The sequence below is a fragment of the Rhamphochromis sp. 'chilingali' genome (genome assembly GCF_963969265.1).
Source record: "Rhamphochromis sp. 'chilingali' genome assembly, chromosome: 2".
In the NCBI taxonomy this organism is placed as follows: domain Eukaryota; kingdom Metazoa; phylum Chordata; class Actinopteri; order Cichliformes; family Cichlidae; genus Rhamphochromis; species Rhamphochromis sp. 'chilingali'.
The window spans coordinates 27,585,533-27,609,657 of NC_137930.1; the positions used below are offsets into that span (position 1 = coordinate 27,585,533).

Consider the following 24,125-nt stretch of genomic DNA (forward strand, 5'->3'; position numbering starts at 1 on the left):
TTCAGAAGAGAAGTGCAACAGTGAATGTCAACAGCCACCTCTAAAAAATGGTGGATGCTCTGTCACAGTTTGGTGCTACATTTCACTCAGTGTTGTTGGGGATCGCTTTAAAATTGACTGAATTATGAATGCAGAAAAGTATATCCATGTCAACCCGTAAAATTTGTGCAGGTTACAGAGACTTTACTAGATCACCTGCAAACTGTGACAAACTTTTATAGTTTAAACCCTAAATATGCATTTGGGCAGCATCTTAGGGATTCAAGATATCGACACGCTGTAAACTGTTATGATGTGCGAATGCTGGACTGCCAGAGATGGAATGAAGAGAGACAAATAAAGCTTTCATGGGTACCCATACTTCCAAACCTTTGATAACACGAGTACTTGACCATGCAAAGCCGCTGTTTCCTCTTAAAAAAAAACTGCCAAGGATCTTTGCAATTTTTCCTGCAAACAACTATTAGTTGATTCTTCTTTAGAACCTGTGAACAACTAAGGTTGAAAACTCTGAACCACGACTAGAGTTGGATGTCTCGAGACTGGTCTTGGTCTCGAGACCACTTTTACATGGTCTTGGTCTTGTCTTGGTCTCGATGGACTTTGGTCTTGGTCTTGTCTTGGTCTCGGATTCCTCAGTCTTGTCTCGGTCTTGCTGTCTCAGATCGACACAGTGGTCGGGAGATTTGGAGTCAACAGTATCCATGACACACAACCTAATGTTTGATAATGTGTCATGCGCAAAAGCATCGGCTCGAAGAGCCATGTTTAGAGAGTGCTTTGTAGTCAATCAGAAGAGTCGACTCCCATTGAGCGAGAGCCGGCTCCTCACTTAATTTCCTTTCACTGCTCAGCTCTCACACAGTGGCTCAGCTATGGTCCAATCCCTCCATATTGTGGCCAATCACATGCGAGGATATAGGATAATATCAAAAACAGAGAGGGTGAGAGACGCGACAGTCAAGTGGAGCTTGTGTCTGTCCTCTCAGTAAACGAGTAAGACAGTAGACAGCGGTGAGGAGGGCTGTGCGAGTGCATCGCAAAAAACACAAATATGCCTGACACCCGTAAACGAAGCAACATCTGGCTGCAGTTTAAGACTTTTTTGTCTCGGTCTTGGTTTTGGTCGCGTCTCGACTTTGTCTTGGTCTTGACTCGGTCTGTCTTGGTCTTGTCTTGGTCTCGATACCCTCTGGTCTTGGTATTGTCTTGGTTTAGGCGGTCTTGACTACAAGTCTAACCATGACTTCACAGGTTATACTGTAGTCAGATTTTGCAATACCATCTGCATCTGAGATAAATGAAGAAACCTTTGACTGCCCTTCAAGAAGTCTGGAGAAGCTAAAAGCTACTTAATTATAAGAAAGCTGTCTAAGAGAGTTCAGGCTGTGCTGACAAAGTGTTCATACCACCTATGAGTTTCAAGCTCATTAGAACTACGCAAACTCTGTTTTTGCTCTTTATTATTTATTTCCATGTATGTTTGGATATGCTTTACTAAATCACTGCAAGAAAAATGTAAAGAAATGAAAGATGGTAAAAGACATTTGCACAGTGATGTATATTTTGCCCTTGATTTTTAAGATTTCAGAGAGTAGCTTTTAAAAACACTGTACCACAAAACATTGAGATTTCTATGTTTCCTCACTTTTCAATTCGTTTTTTCAATAACCCTTAAACCAGCACGCCTTTTTAGGATTGCTAGGCTGCAAATCAATAATCACAGTATTAGTGTTAATTAAACAGTATAAGTGTTCATTGATTACAAGTGTTTTACATTCTACAAGTGTTTAAGAGTTTATTTTGAAACCAAAAGAGTAAAAAACATGCTGAGGTGAAAATTTTCCATGAACCTACATAGTTTTTTAAGATATAAACATATGAAAAACCCATAAGAAGTCTGACCTTAAGTTTTACCTCCATTATATTATCTATCTATCTATTGAGAGAGAGAGAGAGAGAGAGAGAGAGAGAGAGAGAGAGAGAGATTAGTGTATTCCACAGTATAGGATGGAAAATAACATTGAGCACCTTTATTACTTGCGAAAGTGAGAGAAAAATAGAGAATAGTCAGTACAATCACTGTTGAAATTTCACAATACTGACCTAATGTCCCTTTGGGCCCAGAGCTGGGTAGTGAATGTTTTGGGAAATGACAGCCCATCAGGTGGCCATCATCATTAGTATTGAGTGGGGAAAATAGTGACTCGTATTGAGTAAAATCCCACTAACCTTTACCTCCAGGGCAACTGTGTTGCCTTTACACTTGCCTGCTCACTAATGTACCAAACACAGATGTGATGTTGTTTGTTATGACTGACTGTAAAGAGTGCACAGATGGATATTAGAAACACACCACTCAGTATAATGTTATTCAATTCAACACCACCATTAACAGTCTCAACATGTACCAGCTGATTGTTTCTGAGCCAGTGTCAACAAAAACATTAAAAAAAAAAAAAAACAGCAAAGATTTATTACAGGTTAAACATCAACTTTAGACTTAAACCTGGTTTTTATCTGAAACACCAGAAATAATAGAATAACACTTTATTGTGCCATATATATGTGCAGTGAATTTGTGGAGGATGGTGTTAGCTGTGGTGGGAAACAGACTTCCATTCCTATATGTCACGTGCCTATGACGTATAGGTCAATGGGAACGGCTTTAGGTCTTGGCCTCTGTAAACATTTTGGGTCATATTGAACAAAAGATTAAGTCTGTTTTGTAACTCTTGGTAATACCATGCTTCAAAATGGTGAATTCTCTATCATATAAAAATTGTTAATCTCAAGTTGCTAGCCAATGAGTGCGTGGTTTCACAGTCAGACCTACCCCTCTCTACATCTTGTTTTTACTCTTCTTTTGCAGTCAAGGTGGCAGAAACACTCACGCCAAGGCTTATAAACAACACTTTGGAAGCCAGTCATGACATCACTTTTATTCTTCTCTATGCTATAGATGAGGTTAGCCAACCTTTATTGATGATGCATAAGTAAACTTTTATGCAGAAAAAAGCTTTAGTATTTGACTCAGTACTTCAAAGCAAAGTCTTACAGGTAAGGCAGGTGACAGAAGGTAACAGAACCCCCAAGGAACAATAGATGTACGGCAGTTGGTCAGGCCTTACCTCCTGTTTCCAGTAGTAACGGGAACCCTCCAGCCTTTGATCTGGCTAAGCTCAGGGTCAGCCACATCAATACGCAAGGGCAGACGGGGCATCCATACACTCATCTCCAGCTGGGCACTCAGAAAACCATATGTAAAGTTGAGCATTATCCTACTTTTCCCTCTGGTTTCCTTCCCATTTAGATATACATAGCTGCAGCGCTCTGACACCTGGAAAGAAAAATAGAGAAGAAAGATAATGAACAAAGGCCTCAAGAAGTATGTCTTGGTTCACAAACTCAGAGTTGCTCGAAAACTTTGTAAATATACCGAACAAGAAAGTTATTTTAAAATGTACACAGGAGTCACTTGACCAGAACTGGGACTGGACTGTCATCTAGTGATGTGAAATCAATATTCTCTGGATGTACCCTGGTCAAGGTCTTTTAATGTAAAGCCTATGCAAACTCAATAAGTTTGAATATATATATGATGAGAGGGTAGAGGGGACAGAATCGCCAAACCCAATAAGGCAAAACCACACACATACCAACATTTTATTAATTTCACACCACTTTCAAAGTCTGGCCTGGGAATTGCAGCGTGTTTGTGTTTATGTCATGTAAATTCACATCTGTGGTCTCTATGAAACTGTTACTGAATGTAAATTAGCTCTCCTTTATGACTGTTCCTGTAATGCCTTACTGTAGGTTGGAGTGCCACAATCCCCACCAGCGAGCGCAATGAGGTGAGACACAGCAGTTGGTGTGTTTTATTTAAGATTGGAGGCCTATCTCCACTGCCGCCGTACTTATCTTAACAAACCAGTGGCTCCACAGAGGTAATTGGAGAGCACTAGACTGGAGAATAGAATGGAGCACTGGAGAGAGGGAGGCAAAAAGAAGGAGGGAAAAAGTGAGGAAAAAGCAAGAGGAATGAATTCTGAAGCAAGTCGAGCTGAACTCTCATGGAAATGATGACAGAGGGCAGTTCATCATGCTAACTGTTCATGACTCAGATTTCTTGGGCAGCTCTCCAATTCAACTTCCTCTTCTATAGTCAGCAGACGATTTGACGGTGGAAGATGAGGGATGCTATATCTACTGCTAGCAAATAGATCAAACGCATTTCTTTTTAACTTACCACCCCTCATTCATGTGATAGCACAGGAAAGAATGCACCAGTTGTAAATGTTCACCCACCTCATTGATCCTTTATCCGACTTAGATAAATGACTGTCCGTGGGCCTGAACAGTGTTGTATATAAACATGATTTTCTTATTTATTTATTTTTTTGCAACATGTTGCTAGTCAGATAGTTATGTTGTCACCTTATTACATATGTTTTCAATTATCTGTATAATGTGCAGACTTCAAACTATCGATTTACTAGATTTACTATTTATCATGTCAAAAGTTGCAGAGCAGCCCACAATTTTAAGGGGTGAAGATACAAACATTAATTCAAATTTATTCCAGCAAGGGACAAGAGTGTGACAGAAAAAAAAAAATACAGACCAGCAACAACTACCCACACCCTGATATCAAAGCTTACCAAGCATGTGGAAAGACATAAACTAAACCTAATTAAAAGGTGGTAGCAAAAGATCCTTAGAACCAAACTGGGTGTATGCTGTCCATAAACAAGAAACTAAAGCTTGATATTTTAAAGAGCCAACAAGTAGCAATTATACAATCACATTACATTTTTAAGTAATATAGTAATATAAATGTACTGTATTGCTTTACTAAACCCAGTAACCACATTACAATTGTAGTTATGTTATCACATGTGTCAAGCTTCAGTTATCTACATGATAGACAGCTAAAAATACAGTCCAATATGCCGTTTCTTCTCCTACACACTTGCTCTTCAATCAGCTGAATCCGGTTGTTCAGTCTGACGTCACTAGCCGTGTCTGGGCCTAAACTCCGCTGCAGGTCCATATATCAAACGATCACTATGGCATTACTGAGAGTTGAAAAACTGTCTAAAGTCTTTCATCTTTAATAGAATGATCAGCGTTCTGCTCTACCAGGTGTAACAATTGAGTTTAACATCCAGGCATCCATGAAAACGGAATTTATGATATTTAACGGAGTTAGAAGTTAGCAGGGAGTTAGCTCGCTAGCTTCTATCTAAATACAATATAGCATGTCCTGACTGCGGGGTTTTGGAACCAAATTAAAACGTACAGCTCTGTTATCACTTCCAGCATAAATGAAGACAGAAAACTAAACAGCAGTGACGTTTGTAGGGTTACTGAAGTTTGGCTAGCTGGTATATAATGATGTGCTACGTGACCGCTAGCGACACAGCTATGTTAGCATAATATAAACAAGCTAACTTTTTTTCCTCTCGATAAAAGTTGGCAGGATGCTGTAAAAGGACCAAACTTCAGCCAGGAGAACAACTGAGATAATCCACCCACAATACAAGGTTAGTCATTCATTATACTGCTGCATGGGCTGGGCTGTAGTTACATCCTAAGGTATTAAAAACTGAGCTTAAATAAATGATTAGCGGTAATAAAAGCCGAGGGAGGTCAACAGCGATCACTGACTGTTTTAGGAGCTTTTTGAGATTAAATAGAAGAAAATACATAACATTAAACATGTTAACAACACAAAAGCCATATTAAACGCAGACTACTTTAGGCCCGGAAGTAGGATTCGTCACAACATCACTTAACGACCGGATTCGATTAATTTCCAAGGAGGAGAAAAATGGTGGTCCGGTCTACAGTTTTTGAGATATAACCATTAATAGTATCTACACTGCACAATAAGAAAAGAGCACAATAATAAAGCACAAACTATGTCCAGGACAGAAAAAAGCTGCGCTATACTGCTAACACAACACTGGTTCTTTGCAACCATCTGCACACACTGCATACAAACACAAAGCTAGCAAAGAACTCTGTTTGATGAAGCTGAGTGCATGCTGACTTGCAGCCCAGCAGCCTGAGTTTTAGCAGGTAACAAAAGGAGTGATGTGCAGTCAGGTTTGTATACGCCGTTTCTCCCTGTACATGTTTTAAAGTCCCTTTGGGAATGTTTTTAACTTGTTAACAAACCTAAACAATGACAATTTATTTTAGGCTATGTTGCAGAGTGCATTGAATTACCTCCACTGGGGAGTAGCTAAGTAAAAAAATGCATTACTTTTAAGAAAAGTAATGAGTAATGTGTAAAATCAATTATAATTAATACATTATTTCTGTGTTTATTAAATGCCTCTCAAGCCAATTCAAACAAAGGCCTAACCAAGTCATCTCCCCGCCTCCCCCTCTCCTACTATGACTAGAAAGGGAAGCAGGGATTTCTGAAGGTGTGAGGTATAAGGAGCACTCGAAGAGATCAGAGGCACACAGTGGCATTGCCAGCTTTGTGAATTTGTTGCAAGGAAGGCATCAGGAGGACCGCTTGACCCTCATTTATTTTCAAAACGAGGATATTGCCTTGGATTTTACTGGTGTCCAGACAATTAAATATGCATAAAACTTGAGTCATGACACGTAATTTAAAATACTACGGGGATTTGTGGGTCCTGCTTACAGTGTATTGTGAGAGACATGAGAAAATGCTACCTGAATAAACTCATTCCACTGCATAAACTTTTACTGTGTATTTACTTATTACTTTAACATGCAGTTATAAAAAGATAATTGGAAAGTAGGAAAAGAAGGATGTTAACTAGAGGAAATTGAAATTGCACAATTAGATATTCTTTATACTGCAGTTTTATTCTTTTAACTGTGCATCTTTTCTTCTGTACTTCAGCCTATTGCATATTTCAGCCTATCAGATATATTTCAGAGCAATGAATTTTAATAATAGTGAATGTTTTATCTACCATTCCCAGCTTGTGTTGTTTTCTGTTGATCTCTGTTTGGGAGACTGCTGAAATGTGTTGGAATGGGCAGTCCATGAACTTCACGTTGTGTAAATTGCTTTCTTTCTGTTACATTATTATGCTTCCTAAATTCACCATAAAACTATTTCAGGTTAGAGGGGTTTAAAAAAAAAAAAACTATGTATCAATGCATTAGTAAAGTACTACATGAAAAGTGTTAATTCTTCCTTTTCGCATCATGAGACAAGAATGCATGCATTAGAACTATAGGATAAAAGGTCAGTATAATATTTTAACACAAAAGCTGTGTTCAGCCTGGGTGCTGGATATATATATTAAGTTTATACAAACACGGTTTATACAGACAGGAACACATGGTATTTTTAAAATCTCTAACAAAAGGATTTTATGAGGTAATTCCAGGAATCCTCTAAGGTTTTGACCAAAAACAGAGAAGTTGATGGCATGCTTGAAGGACAACAACAATCTATCAGCTGCAGTAAATATGGAAATACAGCAATATTTGTTTTAAGATATATAACAACAACACCCAGAAACACTCATGTCCTCACTGGGCCAAAGTTTATTTAAAGTGGACTGAAGGAAAGTGGAAATCTGTTCTGTGGTCAGACCAATTGAATTTTGAAATTCTTTTTGGAAAACATGGCACATCTGGAAGGGCACCATCAATATAGATAAAGGTGTTAGAGCAACATATGATGTGTTCAGGGAAGACCTTGCATATTTCAGAAAGACAACCACATACTGCAGCTATTCCAACAGCATGATATCAAAGTAGAAGAGTCCAGGTGGTCAGCGTGCCTGTCCACAGTCCAGACCTTTCAGCTATTCAAAACATTTGGCCCATCTAGAATAAAAAAATACAACATAGAAGACCCCAAACCAGAGCAGCTATAATCCTATATCAGACAAGAATGGGACATTTCTCTAGCAATTGGTCTCTGCAAGATTAGGAACAAGCCAGAGTTTTAAATGTGTTAATGTGTTGGGATGCCTAAAAATATCCAATGTGTTTTTTTAAGACTGCATTGAAGAAATATGTTAATTCAGATATGCTGCATGAAATTATCCCACTGGTCACAATTATGCATTCTCAAAATAAGAAAAATAAAAAAATAAAATACATTAAAAATAATAATAATAAAAATAATGGCTGATTATTTCAAAGGGTCACTAATGTCATACTGCATTATTACAGTAATCGCAGTCATTGTTAGTCTTTAAGGTCAAGAACAAAAACAGAGTAAACACACAATTAGCATAAAGAGAAGAAGTAATGCGCCTTCATTTTCACATAACAAACCACTGATGGTGTATCTACAATAACTATTTTACATGCAGGACTAAAAAACAGGCTGCATCAGCCTATTACCACTGCAAGTTTAAAGATCTAACTGGTGCAGAAGGGGTGAATGCTATGGGATTCCCTCTCAGTTCTTGCAGGATCAGAAATCCCAGATTCATTGATTTTTGGTGACTGCTCGTCATTGTCCCAGGAGAAATGTTCCCCCGTCTGTAAAACTGGTTGAAATCTCACTGTTATCCTTGTCCAGCATGGCAACACAGGAAGGGAAGCGTTTCAGAGTAAAATAAAATTAGATATGAACGGTTGTTTTGGATATGAAAGATATAACTTAACCTCGAGTGATTTGCTTGATTACAAAATTGATTACATTTGATTTTCCCTCCAGTACTTTATACAGTGCCAATGCATCCCATATTTTCTGTGTACGGGATAGTGCATAGGTTTGTTTTGGAAAATGTGTAATATAGCTCCATCTGCATATACTACATACAACTGAATTCCCCAATAAAGGTTCAGTCTGTTCCGCTTATGCTATAAAGAGTTACGTCTGTGGTTTTAGCCTTCAACTTCACCCAGTTAGTGGTATTGCATTAAGAGAGTCAGTGACTACAGGAAGCATAAGGTATTCATTCAGAGACACATAATAACTGGATTAAGTTGATACAGAAAATCATTACAAACGCAGTCTCACTCTCTTCAGCTCTTTCCCACTCTCTTACTGTTTACTTACTGCCTTACACTCAGGCAGGTCAGCTGTCTGGTAGAAAATAACAAATATCTTTCTAATTTTCCAGTTCTTCTCCGTCACCCTCACTTCTTTTTCTGTCCTAGTAACATGAATCCATTGCACAAAGGTCAAATCACAGCTGAGTGGTGTGAGCATAAGCTTGTGCTATATTGGAAGAGGTTGCTTTTGTCTGTAATACTTTAACACACACTGACACACTAGAGTTGAGGTTGTTGTGTGTGATGCCACAGTGACAGTGGATGTCTTAGAGGCATATACCAGAACGACTCATGAACAATTTCTTTTTTTGTATTAAAATTCACTTTCACTTTTTGTGCAAGTGAGTCCTGATTTTCATTCAATTCAAAACAGTATCTACATCAATTACATCAATTCTTCAATTACATCTGCTGTAATAACTGCATTAGCTGATATAGATTTTTTTTTATGTAATTATTTATTATTCATGCATAATACAGAACTCATATACACAGTTAACACTATGTGTTCTAGCATAGGTACTTAGGTTACTCATTAAAAAGCCAAACACACGAACCAGAAAAATGAGAAACCATGCTAACAGTTTTCTTGACTTACCTTGAGCACATCCTCATCTGTAGATCTACAGTTGGTGTAGTCGGTCACGTCAGTGACTGAACCACTGGCCTCAACAGCGAGAGTTTTCACTGGGACTGAAACTCTTTTTCCTGTCAGTACTGCAGTATTCAACATATCTGTGTTCTGGGCAAAAAAGAAGGGCAAATAAAGCACATGCTAGCAGTCTAGGCTAACACAACATCATGGCTTTTTTGGTGTTGTGTACAAAGAAACAGAGCCACAAAGTTAGTAGTTTGGGGATCATTTGTTAACATTTTTAGCCTAATTCCTAGATATTAGCTGAAAGAGTGAAAAGAGTCACGCGCTTCCAAAGGGATGAATCTTTGCTCTAACTATATTCCCAAAACATCCTGCCCCTCTTGCAACACATCGGCCGCAGAAGAACATGCACTTTTTGACTCTGGATCTTTTTTTAAGATTATTTTGTATTGTTTTAGATTCAAGATTCTTTATTTGTCACGTGCACGGTTATACAGGTATAACATGCAGTGAGATGTGACCTGATACGCTCCTCGACTGTGCAAAGAAAAAAAGAGAGAACTGAACTTTACAATATTATAGTTATTATAGTTATATACTATAGCTATAGTATTTATAGTATATAGAACTTTTTAATATTATTACTTTAACATGATTGTCAAGGGAGTGTCGGAGAGCAGAAGCAATGTACCAGATCTGTAAATTACACTAACATACAGGTACATATTTTAATTATCATGCTTTAAAATTGCTTCCGCTTATCCTTTTCAGGGTCGCGGGGGGCGCTGGAGCCTATCCCAGCTGTCATAGGGCGAGAGGCAGGGTACACCCATGGACAGGTGACCACTGTCTGTCGCAGGGCTAACACACAGAGACAAAAAAAAACAAAAAAAAAAAAAACAGTTGCACTCACATTCACACCTATGGGCAATTTAGACTGATCAATTAACTTATCCCCAATAACTGCATGTCTTTAGACTGTAGGAGGAAGCCGGAGTACCCAGGGAGAACCCACGCAAACACGGGGAGAACAAGCAAACTCCACACAGAAAGACCCCGGCCTGATGGTGGAATTGAACTCAGGACCTTCTTGCTGTGCGACAACAGTGCTAACGACCGTGCCACCGTGCTGCCTCATTAAAACCCATACACACATATATTTTTAATTCTAAGTTCATTATTATGTAAGTTAAGGTATGGGGCACAATTACACTTATATTCAAACACCATGTTGTTGCCTTTTTCTTTTCTTTTTTTAATTTTTTTTTTAATAATAAGGATGATAATAAGGAACTTATTGTCCTGGATTTTCAAGGCTGTTTCTGAGCTTGTTCTGGACTCCTTACTCATTCTTTTGAATTTATGAAATGTTAGAGTTTTGTATTCTGAAGAGAAACAGAATTTGTTATTTTTAGTTTCTGGTTCTTGTCTAGTCTCCATGTTTTGTTATCCTTTTGTTATCCCCAGTCATGTTCCCATGTTTATCTGGTCTCTCTGTTCTATCTAGTTTTCCTGCCTTAAGTTAATACGTGTGCCTATGTTTATCCATTCCTATTCCCATATTCTTCTGTTTCATCCTTTCAGGGCTCTAGACTAACTTTTTGCCATGGGCGTACCGGCACAAAAGTTAGGCGCACACAAATTTTATAATAATTTATATAATATAATGTGTTTTTCTGGATACACTGTGCTTTTTCAGCATTCAAAGATTGATGACACCGTGTCAGAGCACTGGCTATGAATTTCAGAAGGATCAGGCCTTAACTTAACAGAAAAGTGAGCAATGGTTCTTTTCCTATTACAGCTACATCCACTTCTGTCGTGCCTAGGCTGCGCACTAGGGCTGGGTATCATCACTGATTTCTATAATCCATTCGATTCCGGTTTTCAAAGTCCCGATTCGATTCAACTTAGCCTCAGACAGTCGGAAATATTATAATTCTGATCATTTATCAGTACTGACTTCATCAGAATTGTGAACATCACAGCAGATGCCTTTGTGTGAAAGTAACTGAGAATAAAACACAGAAAAATATGAAGGAGATTTTCCTGGTCTGGCTTTTTATAGCAGATAACCTTAAAAATATTCTACAATGTTCTGCATATAAAGTTTAAATTTCTTCAGTATTGAACAACAGAAAAAATAGGCTTTCTTGTCCGAGGTCATTTAAGTGAAAAAAAGAAAAGAAAAAGACAGCAGCCGACAGCGCTGTAAACAACAGTAGACTGGTGGGCAATAAGTGAATGAATAATACAGAAAACAGAGATTGGAGACGGGAAACTGTTCTTGAAGTACAGAGAGAGATAGAGAGAGAGCTAGCTGTGCATGAAGTGTGATTTTAATAGTCGTGGAAGCAAAACAGCAAAATTCATGACAACATTGATCAAATGTGAAGCGCAGTTTGCTGCTTCTTTTGCTGCTGGCTCGGTGAATTTTGGTTGGAGAGACAAAACCTGCAGCTCAGAATCAGCGCAAAAAGACGTAAACACAGCGGACCCGACGCATCAGAATCGCTAAGCTCCGACAGCGTGTCCGTCTACGGGCCGTCGGGTGAGAAAGCCAAGAAAGACAAAGCTGACTCTGATGCGTCGGGTCCGTTCTGTGTTTACGTCTTTGTGTGGAACCCGTGTACCTGCTCTCATCTGCTGTTTGGTTGTTGTTGAAATGGTTTTGTGGGCTTTAATCTGAGAATCTGGCGTTTCTGGCAAAACACAGTTATATTTAAAAGTTGATTCAGGATTTAATGAATTGATATCGCTTTATTCGAGCTACTCACCTCCCACTTCCACCTGCACTTTCAACTGGACCACGGCGAATCAGAGAGGTCCCGCCCCTTACTATCTCTGATTGGTTTAGTCCACGATAGGGGCATAATGTGTGTCTGTTGTTGAGCACAGGGAAGGTTGCAGATTTTATTTTATTTTATTTTTTTTTGCTACCCGAACAGTTGGTCGCACAGGTGCAACCAAATATATTTTTTTTTAGTTGCACCACTGAAAAATTTGGTCGCATTTGCGACCAAATTGGTCGCACTCTAGAGCCCTGCCTTTGGTCTCCCCAGTCAGTCATATTTCCATATGTGTTTATCTCCAGTCCCAGTGTCAAGTTCACATCTCAGTCTAGATCTCAGCGTATGTGTGTGTTACTTCCTGTTCTATTTTGATAGTCTCGTGTGTGTGTGTGATGTTACGTTTTGCTTCTCTTGTCTCGTCAGTCAGATTCTGTTCAGCTGTGATCCCCAGGTGTGTCCACTCTGGCCTAATCTCCTCTTGTGTATATAATGTCTGCATCGCCCTCTGTTCTCTGTTGCATGTCAGTCTGCTGAGTCCTGCATCTGGGTCCACACCTTGTTTGCAATAAATCCACAATTCATGAGAAACTTTCATGACCCTGCTAGACTATCATATCATACATGTTTTACAGTCATCACTGTTATAGCTGTAGGAACAGCAATGTGAAGCAAGACCAAGTGTTACCATGAGTTAATGATCAAAGCACACATTAAAACTGGTTAAATGTCCTAAAAGCTTAAAAAATAAATCCTCACGATGACAGTATGACTGTGTCACAAACACACACCTGGATGAAAATTCCCTAATTCCTGTAGTGCATTATATTGCCCACAGATCAGCACTAACGCAGACTAACACCTAAACCTGATTACATGTCTAATCTTCTAACCTATTTTCCCACCTTTTACTGTACATCGTTGTCAGTGCAGAGCAGCAGCTTATCCCTCACACATCCCGCAACTTGTCATCTAGCCTGATGCAGCTTTAATTTTACACTTTAACTCCTCCTTCTACACAGATTTACAAATACATCCCAGTTTATAAGATCTCTGAATATGTCTTTTTTTAAGGCAGAGGCGTCGTGTGTGTAAGAAGCTTTGGGTGATCAGTAGTGGGGGTTTTTTATCTCTTGATACTTGCGAAATAAAGTGCCAGGCGTCGCTCGGCAGATGTTCCCTGACAGCTTCACATTCTGAACTCTGCTGGCTTGACAGCTGCTGACCGCAATTCCAAAAGGACATGCTCTAGTTCAGACTCCAACACTGACCCAAACATAAGCCACTGGATCAGGGATAGCAGAAAATCAGAAAGCAATAGCTTCGCTCTGTGGTGATGCCAGTGCCACACTGAGAGGTCTTGATGGTCGATGTTACCATAAGCTGAAACTTGGTTTCATCAAGTTCAGCGAAAGTAGTTCAGCTTTGTTTTTCATGTGATTTATGAAAAGAGGTGTTTGTTTTCACTCTGCTGCAAACTCTAGCATTATTTGTTTATTCATTCACTTCTCGAGTATAAGTGGTAAAGGAAATTATGAACGCTACAGTATAAATCATATTTTGATGGGGGGTTTTTTTGGTGGGGGGGGGGGGTTGCCTTGTGATTCACATTTGTTCGACAGTCACTTGAATGAATGTTACATTTTTATGATATTACGTTGGTTCAATTTTTTTTCAAAGCTGTGAATATGCTGGAGATGATTCATGGTCTTGTAATAGTTGTTTTTGTATGACGAGAGCTGCGACCTCCTCATGAAAAAGGCCAGTTCACTCCACTGTTGGAAAAAGGGTATTTTCCTCATGTGAATTATGCAAGTGACTGATGAAACATATAGTGATGGCTTTCAAATGATACTTGAAATTACAGTTACCGTAAAATAGACGTGTGGATCATCTTTTAAGGACAACTGTAGAGTAGAGCTACTTTGACATTTTAGAGAGTTTTCTTTGGAAATGTTTTGAGATTGCAAGTGGCAGCAGGGAATCAGTGAAAGCATGTTGAATATTTATGCACAATACTGTGATCAAAGGGGAGACCCACAATGAGTAGGCATGGAAGAAAAACTAAATAAAGGAAGACTGGTCACAAAAGCAACTTGCTGACAACATGACATTCATTTCATTCTATTCAAAAACAAAATTCAAAAATTTATGACAGTTTCTACTATTTGATTGAGCTGACTTTCAAAAGATTTTAAGGTTTTTGTCCTCTTTATATCTTTGCAGTGTGATATGACGACACTAATTAAAATGCTAATTGCCGGGTTTATTGAACCTTGCAAATGAGTGCATCGTAAATGCTGACAGACTGTGAACACTTTCAGAAAAAAAGACTACTTGTGCATGTTAAGTCCGGAAAATGTGACATTTTTCTCAGCAGCCAAGAGTTCACTTTCTTGTGGCATTACCTTGCTATATGATGCATATACCCATCTCATCTTGTTTATTCATCAAGAATATAAACTGTTTTTTTTTTCTTTGAACCAAGGCAGTAAATGCCAATTTCATAGAGACTGAGTGAAGTAGCTGGGGGCTCTTGCATGCTCTGATATTGCCCTGTGATAAAGTTAAATGCCCTGGCAGATTGCCTAATCAGGTATCTGACTTTAAGCCTTCCACTTTCTTTGCTATCAGTATTAATAAGAGTACAACCGATTGAATAAATAATTCAATACAAAGCCTGAAGGCTATGCAACATCTTTAAATCACAGTCATGAATTAAAAACTAAGTAAGGCATAGATAAATGCAAACAACTGTAAGATATATGAAACATGCATAATCTTATACACATAGATTTATGCTATAGTATGATATTTCAAATAAATATACTCCAATATACGTTATGCTAAAACAATTCTCACCATCACCAGCGGTGCCAGCCCCACGTAATCTCTCTGGGTGGTGTAGATCCGCGTTACGCCCACATCCTTCACATTCCCTGGCAACTCCAGACGCCAGGAGATGGTCTGACTTTCAACCTGCTGTGAAACAGCTTTTGGTACAAAGTCCAGTTGTAAAACCTCCAAAAGGCCCCTGTTTAGAGATTCAAAATGATATTTAAAATGAGTTTAGGCAAATTAAAGCAAGCCTAGATATGTTTTGGTGAAGAGCAGTCAGCACAATTGCATCTATTTTTTTACTACTGACTACTTTTAATGCAAAATCTACCTAACTGCAGGTGTGGCTTTAATGCTTAAGTTTAATATTTCATTTTTGTAGAATATGAGAATACATATTACATATCAAGGTTGTAGCGAACATTTAGCAAATAGCAAATTATTACTACTTAATTAACAAAGCCAGGTCATAATCTTTTATCAAGCGTGCTGTAGCTAAGTAATATCACATTGAACTTTATGTTATTGGGTTATAATAGGCCACAAACCTGTGGTAACAATAGTATAGTAATATTCTGCTAACAATATAACAGCCTGCTAGCAATAAAATGGTCTCTCTTTATATAATTTTATTCATTTTATATGCTGACTTGTGGTAGTAACCTCATAATAATAAGGTAATGCTGGTTGATACTTAACATATTAGGATCCTATCGTGTCATGTTAGTACCACATGCCCAATATGGACTAAAATCTCCTTTGAATGTTTCCAGCATCTTGTTGAATCTATGCCACATAAAATTAAGGCAGCCCTGAAAGCCAAAGGGGAATCCAACCCTGTACTGGCAGGGTGTACCTAATGAAGTGGCTGGTGAGTGTATATAATGTATTGATTGTACACTCACTCACATAATGCAGCTTTCCTACTAAAAATGGTCCAAGTGCAAAAGGAGCTTAGCTGTAGTGAATAGTCAATAGTGTTCCTTGGAGAATAAAATGAGAAAATTAAATGGAGAGAGCTTAATCTGAACTCTGTGAAAACCCACATGTTATGTTGGAAAGTAAAGACGATACACATGAGGTCTCATTTCCATCAGCAGATGGAAGAATAAAGTGAGAGTGTGGAGAGAAGATTAAGTGAGCTGGCAGAGACTTCAGCCAAGTATTCTGGTCAAAGGATTGTCAATGAAATGGGATGTGATGTTATTTAATGTTGGAGAGTGTGTAGGCATACCTGTCAGCAGGAAGAGATCAAAGGGAAAATGAAGCAGGGTGTGAATGGAAGTGTGGCACTTTGAAGTGGAGCAAAACTTTGCATAAAGCAAAACAATGAATCTCTACATGATTGAAACTTGAATTTTAAAAGGATGAACAGTGTTGAAATCGGTGGTAAGAAAAAGCAATGCAAACACATACAGGATATACAGAAACGCTCGCGCTGCATCAAAAGTATGCCATGGACTGAGCGTTATACGATAACAAAGTGCAATGAACGAGGTCACGATGAGGTTATGTGAAGCACTCTAGGTCGCAACTGAAAAGACACAAAACAAACTTTTTTCATTTTCTTTTTGGGTTATGCGCAACTGTAAGCTTTGAAATGCTTGAAGATTAAAATAATTGATTATAAGGAAATCAGAGTGTTCTGCAATTGATTCTTTAGGCTGGAAAAACATGAAACGTGAAAATCTGTTTTCTGCATTTAAAGGGCAAGATTCTCGTGGGCAACATGAAGCTTGTCGCAGAAGATCGGTGAAAAATGTTGGCAATGACGACCAAACAAACTCAGCATTTTCTGCCTTTTTTTTTTAAGTGGTAAATAAGCATAAATTAGAGTTAGATAAAAAGATTAAGCTTTTCTTAGTATATACCAGCACCATGCCAACTTAGCTTAGTGTGAAGACTGACATTGGGGTGGGGGAAGTGGCTTGCCAGGCCAAAAAAAGGGGTTTAGCCCTTAACCCTCTTGGATTTTTGTACAGATTAAAGAGATACCATGTGGTAATCAGTGAGCGTTAGAGACACTGGTAAGTGGATTTTGTTACTTCTGGACAGAGTTAGGCTCACTTTTTCCTTCCATTTTGTCCCATATTCATTTGAAACTGTTATCAAAGAGATGTTGAGCTTCTTATGCCAAACATACAATTTGACAGGAAAGTGTTTTTTTTTCTCCATTTTTCATAAGAGTCGTGGAAAAGCATGAGTATAAAATATCCAAATAAGACACTAATATAAAAAGAACACTTAAAACTCAGGTGCTGGTTGAGCTCACTGGGGTAAGAAGGCAACCCATATGCTGCAAGGCATATGGGTTTGATTCCACCCCAGTGCACTTCCTGCATGTTGCTACCCTGCTCTCTCTCCCCCCTTTTTCTCTCTGCTTCATTGTCCTTTCCAGCAGTAGAGGCTAAAAAATGTCTAAAATTAATTCCAAAAGTCTAATCTTTATGTGTTTTCGTGTAAGTAAAATAGAGCCGGGCAGATTTTAAACAGATTGAAATGATTCACAATGTGAATACCTTGAGAGAGAGAGAGAGAGAGAGAGAGAGAGAGAGAGAGAGAGAGAGAGAGAGAGAGAGAGAGAGAGAGAGAGAGAGAGAGAGAGAGGAGGGGTTTATGACCCTCTTTCCTAGAAACCATCTATGGAGAGGGGGCTTTAAAGCCATGGATGCATCATGACTTCAGAGCACAGTGGTGAGAGTATGTGTGTGTGTTTGTGTGCATTTGCATGCGAGTGTGTGTTTGCAGGCCTTGCATGTGCGTACGTGTTCCCCAGTGGAAGCTCAGCACAAGAAACACGACTTGGAATATCTCTACTCCCTAATCTCCACTTCGGAACGTGCAAGCGCTTAAGCCCGGATAACGTGGCCATGATTATGGATTATTACGGATATGTGGGTCGGACGGATGGCGGGTGGTGTGTGTTTGTGTGGGCGGGGGTTGCTGGGTAAAGGTGGCTGCTGGTGTGTCACCAACATCAGCATCAGACACTACTGATGTATTCAGCTGGTGTGCATCGGGAAAAAGAGGTGGAGAAAGTTCTACGAAGTTTTAATTAATCTTTGTTTACTGTTAAAATAAACAAAGTCAAAGGGAAGCACTTTTATTTCTTTACTGATTTCTCATATTTCAAAGCTATTTGACTGGTAAAGTCTCACAGAACTGGGGAAATGGGGGACTTTTTGTTTTATAGGAAGTTCAGAGAGAAACAAGATGAATTAAGATTATAAATGATCATAAATGTATAATTGCACAAAGTAATGTGTTTTACAGTAAAAAGAAGAAAAATAGAATATATTTATTCTGAATTTAAACAAATATCTTAATATTTTCATTCTTCTATAAGTCTTACCTCTTTTTTTCTTTAAATATTAAGTATTATGCATACAAAACATGTTTGCTTATATTTGCATATGAGGGACTATGTGAAATTAATTTACATCCAGATATTTAAAAAAAAAAAAAGAGGATTTAAACACCACAACCAACAATATCAAAGTAGTTACAGTATATGATTGTCTGGATTTATTCTTTTCCCCACAGTTTAAAGTCTTATTCTTTCAGTGTCACATGATGTTTTTACATGAAGCAGAGTAATCCTGCTACGCAGCTTCTGATCATATTCTCGGTACTATGTTTACAGGAAACACAGGAAAATCTTGCTATGCGTAGTCTCATATACATGATACGTAACAGCATTGTCACTATTGATCACAACACCTTTGCAAGGTTCCATAACATATTCAGGAAGTAATGGTTTTGTGAAACTGGATAAAGACAGTCTAATGTCCTCTAGTTGTTAAATCCCATGCCTGCTATTTTGGGTGGTCAGTCCTTACGGGACATAATTTTGTTATTGTTATTATTAATAGGAGCAGCAGTTATAGTAGTAGGAGTAGTATTACTAGTGGGAAGGGATAAAAAATTGCACCTGAAGAACATCTCATTTATTCTGAGCAGAAATTGGAGACACGCAGGGAGACACTCTTACCTCCTCAGAGAAAAATGTCTATTATATGAAAATGGATACAGTCTGCGCATCACCAAGCATAATGCTTCTTTTTCTTCTCTTTTTTTCTCTTTTCATCTAAAAACATTCATTTTGCCCTGTGAAGTGAATGCAACACTGAAACACACTGTTGATCACTTTTCCTTCAGGTAGCAGCAGCGGTTATTGAAATCTCTATGACAATAGACGTCTCCACAGAATAAACAACGAGAAAAGATTGCTTCATGAGTGTGGAGAAACTGTGTTTTACGAAGGGTATGTGAAGGGTCTAGTGAAAACAGGCATATGCACTGTACGCGCAGTAGACTGACCTCTTTGCAGTGACAGCAACCTTCCTGCGGCAAACAACAGACACCGTGTTTGGAGCTGCTCCTCTGCCAGGCTCTACCACCATGTCCCACAGTGCTGAGTCACTGGGCCGAGCTGCACTGAATGACAGGCCCATCTTTACTGCAGCCCTGCAGCAAAGACATGCACATATAAATAGGACACTTAGTATAAAGTGCAACTTTGTACACTTTTGTAGACTTTTTGTAAAATGTCATAAAAACAAAGACAGGACAGGGGATGTGCTGTGTAACAATAAAGAATTAGGAATGAAGAAAGCTTCATAATGTTTGAATCTTTTATTACAGAACATGATGCAATGTGATTTTCTGCTGTAACGGACAACGTCGGGTTATACGGAATTGTTCTGACGCTCAAAAGAAATATTTGAACTGTTGCATCTGTCTCTTTTTGGATGTGCAACAACAATATTTGCCATATCTTTTAGTATAATGTACACAGGTACTAAGGTTACTAAGGGTTGTGTGCACTTGCTTGACAACGTGTGGGTTTTCTCTGCGATCTTATGTGTGCTTTGCTGCTCGTGTTGAACAAGGTGAGTCACTGACAAACTAAGTCACAGGTTGCTTGAAGGCTGAGAATTAGTGGGGTTATTTAATTCCCATTAGCCATTAGAAGATCTGAAAATCAGTTAATCACATGTCTTACACACACACACACACACACACACACACACGCACACGCACACGCCAAACGAGAAAAGTCCTGCAAATCCAGCTATCACCACAAGTTTTCTGTCCATCCATCCATCTTCTTATATGATGTAGGGCCATGATGGTAGCAGATTCAACAGGATATTATTTTTCTTGGCAACATTTTTAGTTCCTCTTGGGGGATACTGTGGTGTTAACAGGCAAGATGAGATACACAATCTCTCCAGCGAGTTCTGGGTCTCCCCTGGGGTCTCCTCACAATTGGACATACTCAGAAAGCCACCGCTAAGGGAGGCACCCAAGAAGCATTGTGGTCAGATGCACAAACCACCTCAGCTGGCTCCTTTTGACACAAAGGAGCAGCGGCTCCATGCTGACCTCCCTCTGGATGGCTGAGTTCTTTACCCTGTCTCTAAGGCTGCACCCAGCTAGCTCATAAGTTCAGCCACCACAAGTGTTACACATCTGAAAACTGAAAAGTGATACTTGGGGAACAAATCCTTCAGATCCCTGTTCGAAGTGCAATGATTGGCTAATTATATTATAAAAAGGAAATGAGTCTGAGACGTGAAACCAGAAATCCTTAAACCTGCATTGTTTTTAGTGACCTGCAGATGATGACTCCCTCTTTTTCCAAAAAGAAAGCAGTTAAGAAGTCTATGGAGAAATTACTCTGATGCTCATTGGAAACATTTTTCAGATTAAAAAAAAAACATTAAAACCATTCATTTTGCTCCCAAGGGCTTCCAGGCTTTCTTGGATTTTTTTAAGTGGTCTTGAGCAACAGTTCTCCAAGCTTTGTGGAGGAAGTTTTTCCTTGGACACTGGTTGCGTTTTCATTCATTTTCAGCCTAATCAGTTCCCAAACTGTTAGCTGAAAGTCTTGGCATGTTGTGCAGCTTGTCCTTAAAAAAATCTGAGGAAAAGTAGATGACAAAAGAAGTAGCAAGCTTAAAACCTATCTATAGCAGATTTATAGTATCTGAGCGCCATATCCTAAAGAAGAAGGAAAAATTCCAGCAAAGAACTGACCCAGGAATTCAGAGATACTGTACATGTGGCTCTTTAATTGATCCATTTGCTGTTCACTGAAGCCTCATCAGAAATGGTCATAGTGGAAGGGTAGCTGTTAAGAAGCCTTTCTTATGGAAGGCTAAACATGAAGGTGCCAAATTACACAAGAATTTAACTGAAAAGCAGAAGCAACAGATCTTATGTTCAATTTGTTATCAATATGTGAAGTGGAGGTTAAGAAAGAGGTAAAATAATAATAATAATAATAATAATAATGGATTGCAAAACAAGTGGAGCACTATCAGTCATGTACTGGACTCCACAGATAGTGACGTCAACATTACTGAAGCAGTGTGGGATCATTTTAAGAGAAAATGAAACAAAAGGCAGACAAGATCCAAAGAAGAGCTTTGAATGTCCTTCAAGAGGCCTTGAGAACTATCCTGAAGACTCCTTAAAGAAGTTACAAGAAAGCTTTCCTAAGAGAGAGTTCAGGCTGTGTTGAAGAAAAAAGGTGGTCGCAAACTATAAAGAAATAACGAGTGACTCAAGGTTTTTGCAGAGTACTGTTCTGTTCACGATTTGATTTGTAAATTATGGCCCCATGCAGAGTAAAATAAATGGTAAACCTTTGTATGGCATGGCCAGACATTTGTGAAGCAGACAGATTCAAATTTCAAGGATTCAGCAAGGTGCCAGCAATGTTCAAAGTGAAATTCAGCCCACGAGCATATAGAGAGCAACAGATAGACTGTGGTTGTGACAGAATGTCTGTTCTTCAAGAAAATATCGAGGTAAACACATTGAAAATACCATTAAAACCTCCTTCACCTGCTTCGTCTTTAAGGAAGCCAGATCAACATTTTCATTATGTCAACTCCAAAATACTCTTCCTGCCATCAGTTTAAGACGTGCAAGGCTTAAGCATTTATTAGAAGAAGTGACATGGAGTGAAAACCTGTTATTTTACAACAAACAGTCCATCTCTTTTAACAGCCTGTTGTTATTTCGGCTCCAAATCAGATTTCAAACAGTTGAAGAACAATATGACAGGATGACTGGAGCAGATTCCTGCTAGAATAAGGGTCAGCAGAAAAGTGCGTGGCATTAGGCTTAGCACACTGACACACACATCCAAATACACACACTTAAAAATACAGATTTGTAATCAAAGAGCGACCAGACAGATCAATAACCCCTGAGACTGAGGTCAGTGTTAGAGTGGTTTCAAAGGCAAAATACAGTAGGCAAGAATTAAGGGCACATTTAAACACACACTCAGGCACCCACACACGTATTGTTCTGCTGAAAATTCAATGCGTGCCAGATAAAGACTTGCACAGAAATTACTATCTGAAGCAAAACTCTTATGCCAAAGGCACATGTTTTCATTTGTGATTTTAATTAATGTTTGAAAAACAATAAATGCAGATACTGACTCAGTCGGGCAGATCAGAATACAAATTTTAAAATAATGAAACAATTTTTGAGGATGTTTGTCTTTCATTTCCCTTCAATCTTAATTTGCTGCCTTTTTAAGGCATAATAATTTGTCATTGTGATCATAGTTTAGAAAAAAGTCAAACTGTGTTTTAGTTAGGGGAAATTACAGCCAAGGATAAATGTATTCTTTTGCTATATGCAGTGAATCATTTTCTTGCTGCTTGCCCAGCTCAGCATCACAGTGACAACAGCACCTGATGACCACCCTTCCCAGGGGTGCAAACCACTTCAACTGGCTCCTATTGAGTGTGGAGAGGCAGTAACTCAACGTCAGGATCTTCCTGGATCACTGCGCTTCTTGTTCACAGGGAGACACAGGCTTCCCTGCAGAGAAACCTCATTTCAGCCACTTTTATCCCCACGCTTTGTCTTTGTCACTCACTACCCAGAGTTCACAACCACAGGTGGGGGACAGAGCGGATATCGACCTTTAAACTGAGCAACTCTTCACCCCTGGTTTACCAAACTTCATCTCTTTGTTTAAAGCTGCGAAAGTTGCAAAGCTCTTGCCTCTTTTGTTTTTTTAGGCATTCGGGTAACCTAAAATTATTTTTTGCTGCAAAAGCGGCCTCTGTGAACAGACTGTTTTATGTCTCTGTACTGTTTTTTTAAAAGCTGCCTGTGGTTAACAGGTGGAAAACCACACACACGCACAAAGAAACCCAAAACAAAACATACACATAATCAGTCCTGGCAGCCCAGATCATCTCTACCCGAAAGGGTTAACCTCTTAATTCACTTTCAATCAGGGGCACAGATTATCTGGCCTAACTCTGCTGGAGTGGACTCAATCTTGGGCCAAAGAGCGAAGTAGAGCTGGGATTTCTCCCAGGAGGAATCAATCACTTTGCCAAGCTTCACTTGGACTCAGCTGCTGCACTCAGTCCCCTCTTCTTGTCCAATCTCATTCTGGATGTGGCAGCAGGTCATAAATACACAGACCAAAATCACTGACCTGACTAGAGGAATGTCATTGGTTCGGTCAGTGAGTATGAATTTGGGGAATTTCAGGTGAAGGGGCTGTAAATCCTCGCAAATAGTCAAAACAAGAGCAGATGTTAGAGGGTCAGCGTCTCTCTGCCAAATCTTATTCACGTAATTTCAACAATGCAAGCAGAGGTGCATTCAGGTCAGTGGGATTCTGCATTTGCGTGTGTGCGTGGAGGCATGTTTGTGTTTGTGAATGCTGCCTGATATCTGAGAAGAGCACTGGGAATGACACACAGCCACAGGGTAACAGTGTGCCCTATGGATTAATATACACATCTTAATATTTCTCTCCACTTGCTTGTATCCTGCAGCAGATTACTACGCTGTTGTTATGACGACAGCACAATATCACTAAATCGTGGGAT

At 39.0% G+C, this 24,125-nt stretch overlaps 1 protein-coding gene across 1 annotated transcript in view; it reads right to left on the minus strand.

The window, feature by feature from the left end:
- Nucleotides 1-24,125, minus strand: part of LOC308392571 (transmembrane protein 132D-like) — a 37,578-nt gene that overhangs the window by 7,991 nt on the left and 5,462 nt on the right. The window contains exons 3-6 of the mRNA XM_080875652.1: nt 19,564-19,710; nt 15,268-15,439; nt 9,617-9,760; nt 3,132-3,340 (exon numbers count right to left, since the gene is read on the minus strand). Coding sequence (XP_080731778.1) covers nt 3,132-3,340; nt 9,617-9,760; nt 15,268-15,439; nt 19,564-19,710 — 672 coding nt within the window. The remainder of the gene's footprint in view (nt 1-3,131; nt 3,341-9,616; nt 9,761-15,267; nt 15,440-19,563; nt 19,711-24,125) is intronic.